Below are 13,447 nucleotides of genomic sequence, written 5' to 3'. Positions count from 1 at the left end.
GGTTGAGACACTGCTGAGAACCTGTAGGCAACGGCTGTGGTCCTGGATGTCCCCCAGCGGCCACCAGCTGAGGTTCTCTGAACCCTGGGATGGGGCTGCCTTCAGTTCCTCTCTCTTGCCTGGGGACAGAAGAGCCCTGAGCTGCCTCCTGGCTCTGCCGGTCCCTGGGGGTGCCGGGCATCGCCAAGGCTGCTGGGTGGCTGGTGATGTGGGGACAGAGCAGCTGCCGCTTTCCCAGGGACTGACTGAGGTGTCCCCGGCTGAGAGCCAGAGGGCTGTGCAGAGGGCTTGGCCCCCACTTATCACCCAAGGTCCCTGGATAACAGGGAAGGTGGCCCTCGGGCCGTGGGGTGGGCAGGGCCAGGGGGGCTGGGCGGGGTCTGGGGGTGCAGGGGACGTAAAAGGGGCCCCCAGCGGCAGGCCACACACCTCCCTGGCTGCTGCACCATGGCGTTTCTTTGGCTGCTTTCCTGCTTTGCCCTCGCGGGGGCCGCCTTTGGTGAGTGCTGGGCCGGTGGCCGGGAAGGCTGGGAGGAGGCCCCGGGTGCCTCAGGCCCCCACGGCTGGTACCGTCTGGGCCAGAGCGGCTCTGTCCTGGGGCTGCAGGGAGGAGAGGGGTCTGTCTGCCTGGGGCCTTCTGAGCCCTCACACCTGCGTGAGGAGGGAGGCGGCACTCTGGGCTCTGCCGTGGTCTGAGGCTGCCGAGGTGGCTCGAGAGCGGGGTGCTGTGGCAGAGTAGGTGTAGCCACAGGGGACCTCCCATGGCCTCCACCTGGGGTTTTTATTTATCATGCAGGCCCGTGCTAAGCATCTGGTTTTCTATTTTAAAGGAAGAAAGAAATAGTAAGAAAAAAATATATAGAAAATATTATGACATCCAATTATCTATCATTGGAATTCAGCAAATCTTATTTTTTTGCAGATAGGCTTCAGATATGTCCTTTTTTTTTTTTGAGACAGAGTCTCACTTTGTTGCCCGGGCTAGAGTAAGTGCCATGGCGTCAGCCTAACCCACAGCAACCTCAAACTCCTGGGCTCAAGCGATCCTCCTGCCTCAGCCTCCCGAGTAGCTGGGACTACAGGCATGCGCCATCATGCCCGGCTAATTTTTTCTATAAATATTTTTAGTTGGCCAGATAATTTCTTTCTATTTTTAGTAGAGACCGGGGGGGGGGGGGGGTCCTTGCTCTTGCTCAGGCTGGTCTCGAACTCCTGACCTCGAGCAATCCTCCCACCTCGGCCTCCCAGAGTGCTAGGATTACAGGCGTGAGCCACCGCGCCCGGCCTCGGATATTTCTTTTTAAAACATAAAATAGGTTCAGCTAAAGCTTCCCCTTCTGTCTCTGGAAGGCAAACCTCATTCTGAGCTTGCTGTGTGTCATTCCTGTGCGGGTTCATGCAAATGTCCTGCAGATTTATAAATCCATGAACCATGTATAGGTTTTTGGAAGTTTACATCAATAGTATTCTAAACTCTTTATCTGTCTGTGCTGTGTCGCACTCGAGTGCTGTTTTAGCTCTCTCCATGCTGAGAGGAGACGCAGCTCGTTCACTTGCATCAGTATAAGGCCCTCTCTCTCGTGTGACTTTACCACCACTGGTTTCTAATTTTTTGCCAGTACAATACCAAGTTTTTTATTTTTTTGGAGACAGGGTCTCAATCTGTTGCCCAGGCTACGGTGCAGTGGCGTCTGCAGTGGAGTCATAGCTCACTGCAACCTCCAACTCCTGGGCTCAAGCAATCCTCCTGCCTCAGCCTCCTGAGTAGCTGGGACTACAGGCATATAACCACACTTTGCTCATTTTTTATATTTTTTGTAGAGGTAGGTTCTCACTATGTTGCTTAGGCTGGTCTTAAACTCCTGGGCTCAAGTGATCCTCAGTCTCCCAAAGGCTGGGATTACAGGCATGAGCCCAGCCTCAGTTGTTTTTTTTTTTTTTTGTGATACCACTCCTCTGGGAAGGGCCTTGCCCAGCTCCGTGTTCCTGTGGACAGGAGAGGCAGGGGCTCAGCCTGTGGCAGGCGAGTCTGACCCTGGAAGTGGATGGCTGGCCGGAGGGGCTGTACCTGCTCAAATGTAAAACCCAAGTGTGAAGCCATGCACAGGTGCCGAGAACTCACTTGGTCCTGATGCAGCAAGTGTACCCTGGACATGTGACGTGGTGAAGTGCACATGCCTTTTCTCATCGTTCTGTTTGATTTCTGCTTTCTTGATGTGTCTTGTATTTTCTCTTTTTTTTTTTTTTTTTTTGAGACAGAGTCTCACTCTGTTGCCCAGGCTAGAGTGAGTGCCGTGGCGTCAGCCTAGCTCACAGCAACCTCAAACTCCTAGGCTCAAGCGATCCTCCTGTCTCAGCCTCCCGAGTAGCTGGGACTACAGGCATGCACCACCATGCCCGGCTAATTTTTTCTATATATATATATATTTTTTTTTAGCTGTCCATATAATTTCTTTCTATTTTTAGTAGAGATGGGGTCTCGCTCTTGCTCAGGCTGGTCTCGAACTCCTGAGCTCAAACGATCCGCCCACCTCGGCCTCCCAGAGTGCTAGGATTACAGGCATGAGCCACCGCGCCCGGCCGTGTCTTTTCTTTTTTTAAGAGACAGGGTCTTGCTCTGTCACCCAGGCTGGAGAGCAGAGTCACGATCATAGCTCACTGCAGCCTTGAACTCCGGGGCTCAAATGATCCTCCTGCCTTGGCCTCCCAGACTGCCGGGATTACAGGCATGAGCCACGGTGCCCAGCTGATGTGTCCTTTTATTATGTGGAATCAAAATCTGATTTTATTTTAAAAAATTAAGAAATCAAAACTTTACACGATGAATAGACCCTGAATTGTGAAGTATCACAAAAATACAGAATTCAAGGTACACCTGCAGTGTAAAATGGTGACATTTCACACTCCCATCAGCAAAGTGTCAGAGTCCCACATTCCCCATGGATTGGGATTTCAGATTGTCGTTCTACATACCTTCCCCCCACCAGTGTCACAGACGAGCTGTGACCTGTGGTGTTAGTGTTGTTCTGCCCCCATATGACAGCCAGGGACACTGGGAATGAGAGCGCTGCCACAACTGGTGTAAGTCACACAGCCAGGAAGGGGTGGCCTGGAGGGTGAGCCGGGCAGTCCCAGGGCTTGGCCAGGTGGGGGCAGCTGCGTCCCTCTGCATCCCTGGAAGGGAGCTTGGGATCCGCAGGCTGCATGTGGGCAGATGTTTGAGCCTAGAGGTTGAGAGACCAGGGGAAGTTTCCAGAGGAGGTGGCATTGTCACAGTGGGGTCCCGAGCTGGCCTGGGTGACCAGATGTAGAAACCAGCAGTTCTGCGAGGCAGACCTCAGCCCCTCCTCACCCCACTCCCACCCCCAGGCTGCGGGGTCCCGGCCATCCAACCCGTGCTCAGTGGCCTGTCCAGGATTGTCAACGGGGAGGACGCCGTCCCCGGCTCCTGGCCCTGGCAGGTGTCCCTGCAGGTGAGGGGGGTTCCGGGCATGGGGGGGCGCACTGGGGTGGGGACCAGGCCGGGGAGCTGCTGACCCCCCATCCCTCTCCCCAGGACAAGACCGGCTTCCATTTCTGCGGGGGCTCCCTCATCAGCGAGGACTGGGTGGTCACCGCCGCCCACTGCGGGGTCACGTGAGGGCCGGGCAGCCTCGGGCTCTGCTTCCAGGTCCAGCTGGGTGGGGGGTGGGGAGGGGGGTGGGCGCGCTCCCAGGCCTCACCCATCGCTTTGTGTAGGACCTCCGACCAGGTCGTGGCTGGGGAGTTTGACCAGGGCTCCGACGAGGAGAACATCCAGGTCCTGCAGATCGCCAAGGTGCGCCCGGCGGCGGCTCAGCCCAGGGGCCGGGCGGGCAGGAGGGACGGGAGCCCAGGGGGCTGGGCCGGCCTCGGGGTCCCCCTCTGGCTCCGTGCTGTTCCTTCCAGGAGGGAGTCTGTGTCCCGGAAGCCGCAGGTCCCCGACGCCCCCGGGGCTCAGCGGGGCGTTCTGGTCCTCACCGCAGGTCTTCAAGAACCCCAAGTTCAGCCTGCTCACCGTGCGCAATGACATCACCCTGCTGAAGCTGGCCACGCCGGCCCAGTTCTCCAAGACCGTGTCGGCCGTGTGCCTGCCCAGCGCGGACGACGACTTCCCCGCGGGGTCGCTGTGCGTCACCACAGGCTGGGGCAAGACCAAGTACAACGGTGGGTGCTGGGCCCCTCCAGGCCGGAGCTGCGCTGGGCTTGGGCTGCCTGAGCGGCGGAGTGTCCGGGTGACCCGCTGGCTGTCCTTGCTTTGGGCTGACTCCAACACAGTCCTAAATCCGTCCATGTCTTTACTGACAATCCTCTGAATTAAAAATGCACCAACCGGAAATGAACACTCAGCCCAGCACCGAGGTCCCTGAATAGTAAGTTTCTCGCGAGTTCGCCCCGCCCTGCTCCCCTGCAGCGGGCGGCGGCGCCAGGGCCAGCCGGGCTGCTCTCCAGACGGGGGCGCAGAGTCCCCAGCTGGTGTGTCCTCTGAAGGGACCGTGTCCCAGACGCTTTCAGGCTGTGGGGGATGTTCCCACCGCGTGGCGATGGTGAGGGGGAAGGGCGCAGGAGAGGGGAGGTGGGGTGGAGCCCGGTCCCCCACTGCAGTGGGCTGGGTGGGCCGAGGGCCCTGACCCGCCCCCTCCCATCCTGTAGCCAACAAGACCCCCGACAAGCTGCAGCAGGCCGTCCTGCCCCTGGTGTCCACCGCCGACTGCAAGAAGTTCTGGGGCAGCAAGATCACCGACGTGATGATCTGTGCCGGGGCCAGCGGGGTGTCCTCCTGCAATGTAAGGCTCACCCGGGCTGCCCTGTCCGCTTTGGCGACCTTACCGAGCCCCTGGTCAGGCCAGGGGGCCACAGGGCTCCCACCCTGGAGACCTGGGCTCCCCTCTCCCCCTACCCTCACCCACTAACTGCACTCCTTCCCGGAGCCCAGCGAAGGAGGCTGGGGGAGGCTCACAGGCCCATGCGCCATGCGGGGCTTCCTTGCCCCGGGCGGGGGACGGGAAGTGCTTCTGTCTGAGCTAGATGTCTCAGCTCATGTGACAGATGGTGACCAGGCTTAGAGACGAAAGCCCCTGCCCACAGGGGTGAATAGCAGAGGAGCTGGAACTGCCCCATGGACCCAGACCTGAGGGACTTGGGCACAGCCCTGGCCCACACTTGTCACCTCTCTGACACCTTTCCAGACTCTCCCAGGGCAAGGGTACCCTTTCAGGCTTGGAGACACATCATCTCTCCTTCCTGCAGGGTGACTCTGGTGGCCCCCTGGTCTACCAGAAGGACGGAGCCTGGACCCTGGTGGGCATCGTGTCCTGGGGCAGCAGCACCTGCTCCACCTCCACGCCCGCTGTGTACGCCCGCGTCACCGCGCTCCTGCCCTGGGTCCAGGAGATCCTGGCCGCCAACTGAGCCCGAGGCTCCTGCTGCCCCCACCCCAAGATTCCTCATTAAAAGCATCTGTTCAACAGCACCGACTGCACTGCACGTGTCTCTCTGTATCCCTGGGGTGAGGGCTGGAGCTGTCCTTGTCTCTCACCAAAGGGTCGCACTGTGGTTTCCTGGGAGGCTGCAGTTACCCAGGCAACCCCGCCTTTTCAGGAAGCTTGGTATTGTACCTCATCCTTGTTCAGGACTCCACTCCGGGTTTAGAATTCAGACCCTACCTCTTGAAGCCAGCTTGACCTATGGAACTTTCTAGAAGGCTGTAGTCCTTGGCCACGCTATGCAGTCCATAGCCCTGCAGGTCGGCATTGGTACCATGGCAGCCTTGCAACGAGGGTTACTCCTCTGCCACTCACGCCAGGCACCTTTCTCCTTTGTGAACCCCCACACCCAGTGCCTTGGAACACGCCTCCAAGCACCCCATTCCTGCTTCACGCCCCACCGCCCTGCACACCTGTGCACGAGCTAAACTGTGTAGCCATAGATGTATGGGTTTATTCCTGGACTTTCAATTCTATTGCCTTGGTCTATAACATATGTCTATTCTTAATGCCAGTACCACACTGTTCTTTGGGATTTTTAGAAATGGAGTCTTGCTCTGTTGCCCAGGCTGGAGTGAAGTGGTGTGATCATAGCTCAGTGCAGCCGTGCATTTGGGCTGAGGGATCCTCCTCCTGAGTAACTGGAATTATAGGTGTGAGTCACCACACCTGGACACACTATTTTGTTTTTTTTTTTTTTTTTTTTTGAGACAGAGTCTCACTCTGTTGCCCGGGCTAGAGTGAGTGCCGTGGCGTCAGCCTAGCTCACAGCAACCTCAAACTCCTGGGCTTAAGCGATCCTACTGCCTCAGCCTCCCGAGTAGCTGGGACTACAGGCATGCGCCACCATGCCCGGCTAATTTTTTTTTTATATATATATATTTTAGTTGTCCATATAATTTCTTTCTATTTTTAGTAGAGACGGGGTCTCACTCTTGCTCAGGCTGGTCTCGAACTCCTGACCTCGAGCGATCCACCCGCCTCGGCCTCCCAGAGTGCTAGGATTACAGGCGTGAGCCACCGCGCCCGGCCTGGACACACTATTTTGATTATTGCAGCGTTGTAGTACGTTTCAAAATTGGGACGTGGGAGTCCTCTGACTTTGTTCTTTTTCAAGATTGTTTTGACTATTTGGAGCCCCTTGAAATTACATATAAATTTAAGAATTGGATTTTCCATTTCTGCAAAAGAGGCTGTTGGAATTCTTATAGAAATTGCTTGAGATCTGTAGACCACTTTGGGTAGTATTGACATTTTTACAACATTGTCTTCCTACCCATTAACACAGGATGTGTTATTTATTTGGGTCTTTAATTTCTTTCAGTGATGTTTTATTCTTTTCCATGTACAAGTCTTTCACCTCTTTGGTTAAGTTTATTCCTGTGTATTTTATTCTTTTAGATGCTATTGTAGATGGAATCGCTTCCTTAATTTCCTCTTCAGATTGCAGGTGCAGATGCAAAGCAATACAACTGATTTTTGTGTATGGATCTCGTACCCTGCAACTTTCCTGAATTTGTTTATTAGTTCGAGCAGCTTTCTTGTAGATTCTTTGGATTTTCTCTTTGTAGATTCACCTGGTCTTTTCCTTTGCAAATTGGATGAATTTTATTTCTTTTTCTTGTTTAATTGCTCTGTCTAGGACTTCTAGTACCATGTTGGATAGCAGTGGTAAAAGCAGGCATCCTTGTCTGTTCTTGGACTTTTATTGGAAAAGCTTTCAGGTCTTCACCATTGAATAGAATATGATGTTACCTGTGGGCTTTCCACAAATGCCCTGGATCATATTAAGGAAGTTCCCTTTTATTCCTGCTTTTCTGAGTGGTTTTTATTATGAAAAGGTGTTTGATTTTGTCAAAGGCCTTTTCTGTATCAGTTGAGATGTGATTTCCCCCTTCTATTAATGTGGTGTATTACATTGATTTTCTTATGTTATTTCTTGTATCCCTTTGCATGTTTGGGATAAATCCCACTGGATCACAGTGTATAAGCCTTTCACAATGCTGTTGGATTCACTTTGCTAGTATTTTATTGAAGGTTTTCGCATCTATATCCATGAGGGATAGTGGTCTGTAATTCTCTTTTCTTGTGATGTTTTACATGGTTTTGACATCAGGGTATTGTGTCCTCCTAATTTCTTTGTGTTTATTCACTTGTGATTTTTAAAAACATTTTAATTTGGATATTCTGCTCATTCATTTTCAGCTTTTCTTCTTCCCTAACATAAGTATTTTAGTCTGCAAATTTTCCTCCAAGCACTGCTTTCGTTGCACCGCATAAAATTTGACATATGCTTTATAGTTTTAGGGATTATTTTTATGTCCTCCGTTGAACAGAGCTTCTGCATGACCCCACCTTTGCTAGCTGTCCCAGACGGGCCTGGGGCAGGCGTCCGTCACCCCAAAGTACTGCAGTCGGGGGAGAGGGAGAGTGAGATGCACGTCACTCAGTTCCCACTTTAGCCATGGCCATAGCCGTGGCCACACGCCACTGCTGGTTCAAATCATCCCTTTCTCTCCCGGGTCTTTGTCCCAGTTTTCTCCATATCTCGAAAGTTCCCTCAAGGCTGGTCTTGGGGGAGGCATCTTGCTAGGAATGGGGCAAGGCTCCCGTCTGCATCTCTCTTTCACTCTTTTTCCTAATGCCCTTCCTTCTCTGCCTTGTGGAATATTAGATTGTTTTTTCCTCTGTGGATGACATAACTTCAAATATTAGATGTTCTGACAGGGGGTCATAATATGTTGAAATTAAAGTTGCTTTTTTTTTTTTTTTTTTTTTTAAGACAGAGTCTCATTCCGTTGCCCGGGCTAGAGTGCCATGGCATCAGCCTAGCTCACAGCAACCTCAAACTCCTGGGCTCAAGCAATCCTTCTGCCTCAGCCTCCCAAGTAGCTGGGACTACAGGCATGTGCCACCATGCCTGGCTAATTTTTTCTATATATTTTTAGTTGTCCAGATAATTTCATTATTTTTTGGGGGGGGGGTAAAGATGGGGTCTCGCTCTTGCTCAGGCTGTCTCGAACTCCTGAGCTCAAACGATCCTCCCGCCTTGGCCTCCCAGAGTGCTAGGATTACAGGCGTGAGCCACCGTGCCCAGCCTGAAATTAAAGTTATATATACAATTTAATTGCCAAGGACATGAAAAGAGCTGAACTTGAATGTGGAGAATGAACACGTGAAAGGGAGAAAAGCAAAAAGAAGCGTTGGGCAGGGGAGTGGGAATTGAAATGAACTATTAAAAATATTAGGAGCCCAGTCTTTTAAGGAAACTCCCAGTTCAGTGGGAGAGACCTGCTCTTAAACAGAGAGCAAAGGACATATATTTCATTAATATGTCAACAACCATCTACATACAAATGAATGGGATGCGTAATTAATATAAAAACGCAGCAGCGAGCACAAACCTCACTTACTGGTAAAACCCGTCTCTGCCACCTGCCCCGCCCACTGGTCTCCTGTGAGGCTGAAAACCGCAGCCACGGGATAGGGTTGCCATCTAGTGGTCATCCTGAAAACTGCATGCTGTGCCTTTTTTCTTCTAACCGGCGCAGTCCAAAAGAAATACCACGCGAGTCAAATGTGATTTTTTTTCTTTTTTTTTTCTTGTTAGATACAGTATGTCCTCATAATGTATACATTATTTCTTGTACAATGATATGAAATAATATGGGAAATATTCATGATAAATTATTAAGTGAACAATGCAAGTTAAAAACAACAGTTTCATATTTTTTTTCCCCACCTCCCCTTTCCCGAGTCAGCACCTTCAAGTGTTACCACTCCCCAAACGGTGCGCAATGCACTCATTGTGTAGGCATACCCCCATCCCCTCCCCCACCCCCCACCTCAGTCTGATGACCAATTGGTGTCGTTCCCAGATTTGTATTTAGGTGATGATCAGGGAAACCAATTTTCTGGTGAGTACTCAAATGTGATTTTATTTATACATGTGTGTGTGTGTGTATATATTTTAGGGACAGGGTCTCACTCTGTTGCCCAAGCTGGAGTGCAGTGGCACGGTCATAGCTCAGCTTCCGAGTAGCTGGGACTACAGGTGTGACCCACTGCTCCCGCTCAAAGGGGTGATTTAAAATTATCCTGTAGCCTTACTAAAGAAGTAAAGTGAAAAGAAATAGGTGAATTAATTTTAATAATATAGTTCATTTAACCCAGTATATGCAGATATTATCATTTCAACATGTAATCAACACTTAAAATTTACTAATATTTTACATTCTTTTTCTCATACTGAATCTTTCACATCCAGTGTGTCAGTTTGCACTTCCAGCACACTCCCGCTTGGATGCCAACTCTTCATGAGAGATACTTGATCTGCGTTTATATATTTTTTCTTTTTCTGAGACAGAGTCTCTCTCTCTTGCCCGGCTTACAGTGCCGTGGCGTCAGCCTAGCTCACTGCAATCTCAAACTCCTGGGTTCAAGCAATACTCCTGCCTCAGCCTCCTGAGTAGCTGAGACTATGGGTGCATGCCACCATGCCCAGCTAATAGTTCTATTTTTAGTAGAGACAGGGTCTCGCTCTTGCTCAGGCTGGTCTCGAACTCCTGAGCTCAAGCGTCCCTCCCGCCTTAGCCTCCCAGAGTGCTAGGATTACAGGTGTGAGCCACCACGCCCAGCCTTGATCTGTGTTTAAATCTCATACAACTTAGAGTTGAAAAAGTAGACTCACAGACTCACGTTGTTCCAAATATACTTAAAATTTTTCCAATAAATATACTTAAAAGTACAAATAAGCAAAAAAAAAAAAAAAAAAAGGAAAGAAAGAAAAGAAAAGAAAAAAAGAAGAAGAAGAAGAGTTAAGCAAAAATCTCTGAGTTTAATCAGGGATCTCACCTGGTTTAATCTCAGTTAATCTCCCTTCCTAGGGCAGGGGCTGCCCCACCCTGTTTCTGAATCAGTGCTCGTGCCCCTCGTTCTCTCTCACCAGGTGATCTTGCTTTCCACTAACCAACATCCCACCACACACCATCCTGCATCTGTGTCCACAGTCTAGCAGCTACTGGGATCAGCTGTCCAGAAGACCTCCGGGACGGAAGGACGGCCTCCCCCAGCCACTGCAGTGCGGCCCCCAGACAGCCCTCAGCTGCCAGGCCTCTCTGGGAGTCCCCTCAGCTGAAGAGTGTCATCTTGACCAAGGCTCACGCCTCTTTTGTGGGTAGCCCCCATACAATGATTGGTCAGTGGGGCTTTTAAAGGCCCAAGCTCTTCACCCAAGCTTGGGGCCGTGTTCAAGCTTAACTTCTTTCTGTGGCTAACGCTGCTCCTTTCCTACCTGCAGCTGTTGATCCTGGGGCACTCCCTGCAAGCTCATCTTTGTTTCAGAATCTGCTTCCTGGGGAGCTCAAGCCGTGACCAGGTACCTGGCGGGGGCTGCAGAATGCAGGTGTTAAGACGGGATATGGAGTTGTATCTGACTGCCTGGCTGGCGGCGAGGACGCCCTCCTGTGGTTGGTAGGGGGAGAGCAGATAGCCCGGGCACAAGGTAGCACTGCGACCGTGGAGACCGCTGTCGCTGCCGCGGGACTCTGGTGGAAGGCAACTCACTAGCGGGTTCCATACGTTCGGAGTTGGAGAGAGATCAAGGGACAGAGTAAGTATGAGAATGGCGAAACGGGGTGGTGGTTGTTAAACATGGAAAGACTTCAGAAAAAGAAAAAACCTGAGAGATCACGAGGCGATTAGCAGCCAAGTGTGAAAGCCTCCTTAGGGGCCCACAAAGGGGCCTCTATCTCCTGCAGCTGAGAGGCAGAGAAAGCTGAGGGCCACGCCCAGGACTTGGTCATAAAAGCAGCAAAGCTCCCAAGAAGGAGAAACTCTCAACCTAGATGGGTTGCTATGCCAGGAAGGGCTCTGATGCACGAGATTCTGATATCTTGGTTAATAAACCCCCAAGCCTCAAGTCCCCAGAGCCTGCAAGCCCTCCGAGGGGACAGAAGCAGCCCACTCTTCCCTACCAGGGACTAGCGCTTCGCCCTTACTTGCAGGTGCTAAAGAGGCCTCCATCTTGCAGGACAACACGCACCCCAGCGTTCGCCCCACCTCCACCCCTGCCCACCGTGGTGCACCAGGCCGGGTAAGAGGAAAGGGACCGTACCCCAAGGAAGCTGCAGACCCAAGCCAACAAGTGCTGGCAGGGGCCAGGCGCGTGGGATGGGCACTGGGTGCTGAGAGGGTGGATCAAGGGGGCAGAACACAAAACGGACAAAGGGAGAGTTTATGGACTTGGGAGCAACCCTTCCTCCCCCCCCCCCCCACAGGATCTAACACCTTGCTTAGGACCCCAGGTGCTGGCATGCTGCCAGATGGCTCCTAGACACCTAGAAAACAACAGAGCACACCCAATGAGGCAGAAATGCCAGGATCGCTGTCAGGTGGTGGAAGGAGGGGTAAAGGGCTCAGGTGGGCTCGGTAGAGGGGACGTATCACGTAAGGCAGAAGCCCCGTGGATGGCTGTGCCCGGAAGACGCACCGTCTGCGGAAGCAGTAAGGAGCGTGGCGGCGCAGCAGAGAGGCTCAGACGCCCCCAGTGGCTCCCGCGGCCAGGGTCACCGTGGGAGTTGCTGCTACAGAACGGGTGCTCGTGGCGCGAGGGTGCTGAGATAGCAGCGCCAGGTGGGTGTGGTCACCGTCATGAGTGGCCAGGCAGGGGTGGCAGCCAGGGGCCCCGCCCCGTGAGATTATGAAGGTGCTCGAGAGAGCCTGGTGACGCCGGGGCAGAACAGAGGTCCACCCACAAGGGCACTGCCCAACCTGTACTAGCAGACGAAACCAATGGCTGTGGCTGGCAGGCTGGGTCGCCTCAGTGTGAGTCTGGTGCCTCAGTGTAGTCTCAGGGCTCCTGTGCCTCGCCCAGACCCGGTGTTCCCCTCTGCTGCAAACAAATTACTCCCCTGGACTCGCCTGTTGAGGGCTCCAAGCGGGACTGCGGCCTTCACGAGGCAGGAGCTGTGTCTCTCGGTGTCCCGGGAAGCGGACGACTTACTCATGAGTAGGATCCTCAGCCCAGCCGCAGCCCCCGGGGACCTTGTCAGCAACGCAGGTTCTCGGGCCCCACAGATCCCTAGAGTCAGGAATGGCGGGGATGGAGTCCGGCATTCCGAGTGTCAACACACATCCCGGGTATTCTGACTGAAGCACGCCCATGTTTGCGAGTCACTGACACAGAGGAAGGGCTCGGGGACTGCAAAGCGAGTCCCTTAGGTGGAGGGAGGGGAGGAAGGCAGAGAGGGAGGATGAGAGAAGTGTCGTTTCATTTCCAGCCAGTAGGGGGCAGTGCTAGCCCACGGCAGCCGCTCACAGGCGGGGCGGCAGCCAGGCTCCGAGCAGTGCCACGTCTGGGGCGGCTCCCAGGTAGGACTTGGAGCACCGTGATGGAACACAGCAGAGGTTGGGACGGCGTGTGTTACAGACCTTAGGTTTTAGGGTCTGGCAGACCTGGATCCAAATCCTTGCTCTGTCCCAAACCTACGCACCCGGGTCCCTCGTCCTAAACAAGGTCTGCGCTGTCCTTACCTTGGGCAATTTTATGTTTCATTGACTTCTTCTCATGTCTTCCCCTACTTTAGGCTCTGCCCTTTTCTTCTCAAGGTGGCACCTTAGGCCTCTGACTTTTTATACCCTTCTAATAAAGGCATTTAAGGCTGTAAGTTTCTCTCTAATCACTGATTTAGCTACACCACACAATTTTGATGTGACGTTTTCATTATAGTTAAAATATTTTCTGATTTCCTTTCTGATGTCGTCTTTGAACCACAGTTTGGAGTGTTTAATTTACAAGTTTTTTCGTATCTTGTTACTGATTTCTAACTTAATCCCACTGTGGTTGGAAAGCTCAGCCTGTGCGCTCTCAGTCCTCTTAATGCATTAAGACTTGTGCCCAGCCAATCTCCCTAGTACCCAGCCTGTGTCCCTGGTGCCCCTTA

General features: G+C 52.7%; 1 protein-coding gene across 1 annotated transcript; it reads left to right on the top strand.

Annotated features, from left to right (window-relative positions):
- The first annotated feature begins 425 nt into the window (after positions 1-425).
- On the top strand, positions 426-5,483 carry LOC138373867 (chymotrypsinogen B). Its single transcript, XM_069456489.1, has 7 exons — positions 426-499; positions 3,370-3,473; positions 3,557-3,636; positions 3,739-3,817; positions 4,005-4,185; positions 4,672-4,805; positions 5,269-5,483. Exons 1-7 carry the CDS (start codon positions 448-450, stop codon positions 5,428-5,430), a joined length of 792 nt encoding a protein of 263 aa, XP_069312590.1. The 5' UTR covers positions 426-447; the 3' UTR covers positions 5,431-5,483.
- Positions 5,484-13,447: the final 7,964 nt, after the last annotated feature.

Source organism: Eulemur rufifrons, chromosome 23, assembly GCF_041146395.1.
Source record: "Eulemur rufifrons isolate Redbay chromosome 23, OSU_ERuf_1, whole genome shotgun sequence".
Classification (NCBI taxonomy): Eukaryota; Metazoa; Chordata; class Mammalia; order Primates; family Lemuridae; genus Eulemur; species Eulemur rufifrons.
This window is presented reverse-complemented; position numbering and strand designations above follow the sequence as displayed.

Bases quoted from the DNA above. Each gene is read 5' to 3' on its own strand.
- LOC138373867 (XM_069456489.1), top strand. From the start codon at position 448: ATGGCGTTTCTTTGGCTGCTTTCCTGCTTTGCCCTCGCGGGGGCCGCC. The intron at 3,637-3,738 runs GTGAGGGCCGGG...CGCTTTGTGTAG, and splicing joins GCCGCCCACTGCGGGGTCAC to GACCTCCGACCAGGTCGTGG. The intron at 4,806-5,268 runs GTAAGGCTCACC...TCCTTCCTGCAG, and splicing joins GCGGGGTGTCCTCCTGCAAT to GGTGACTCTGGTGGCCCCCT.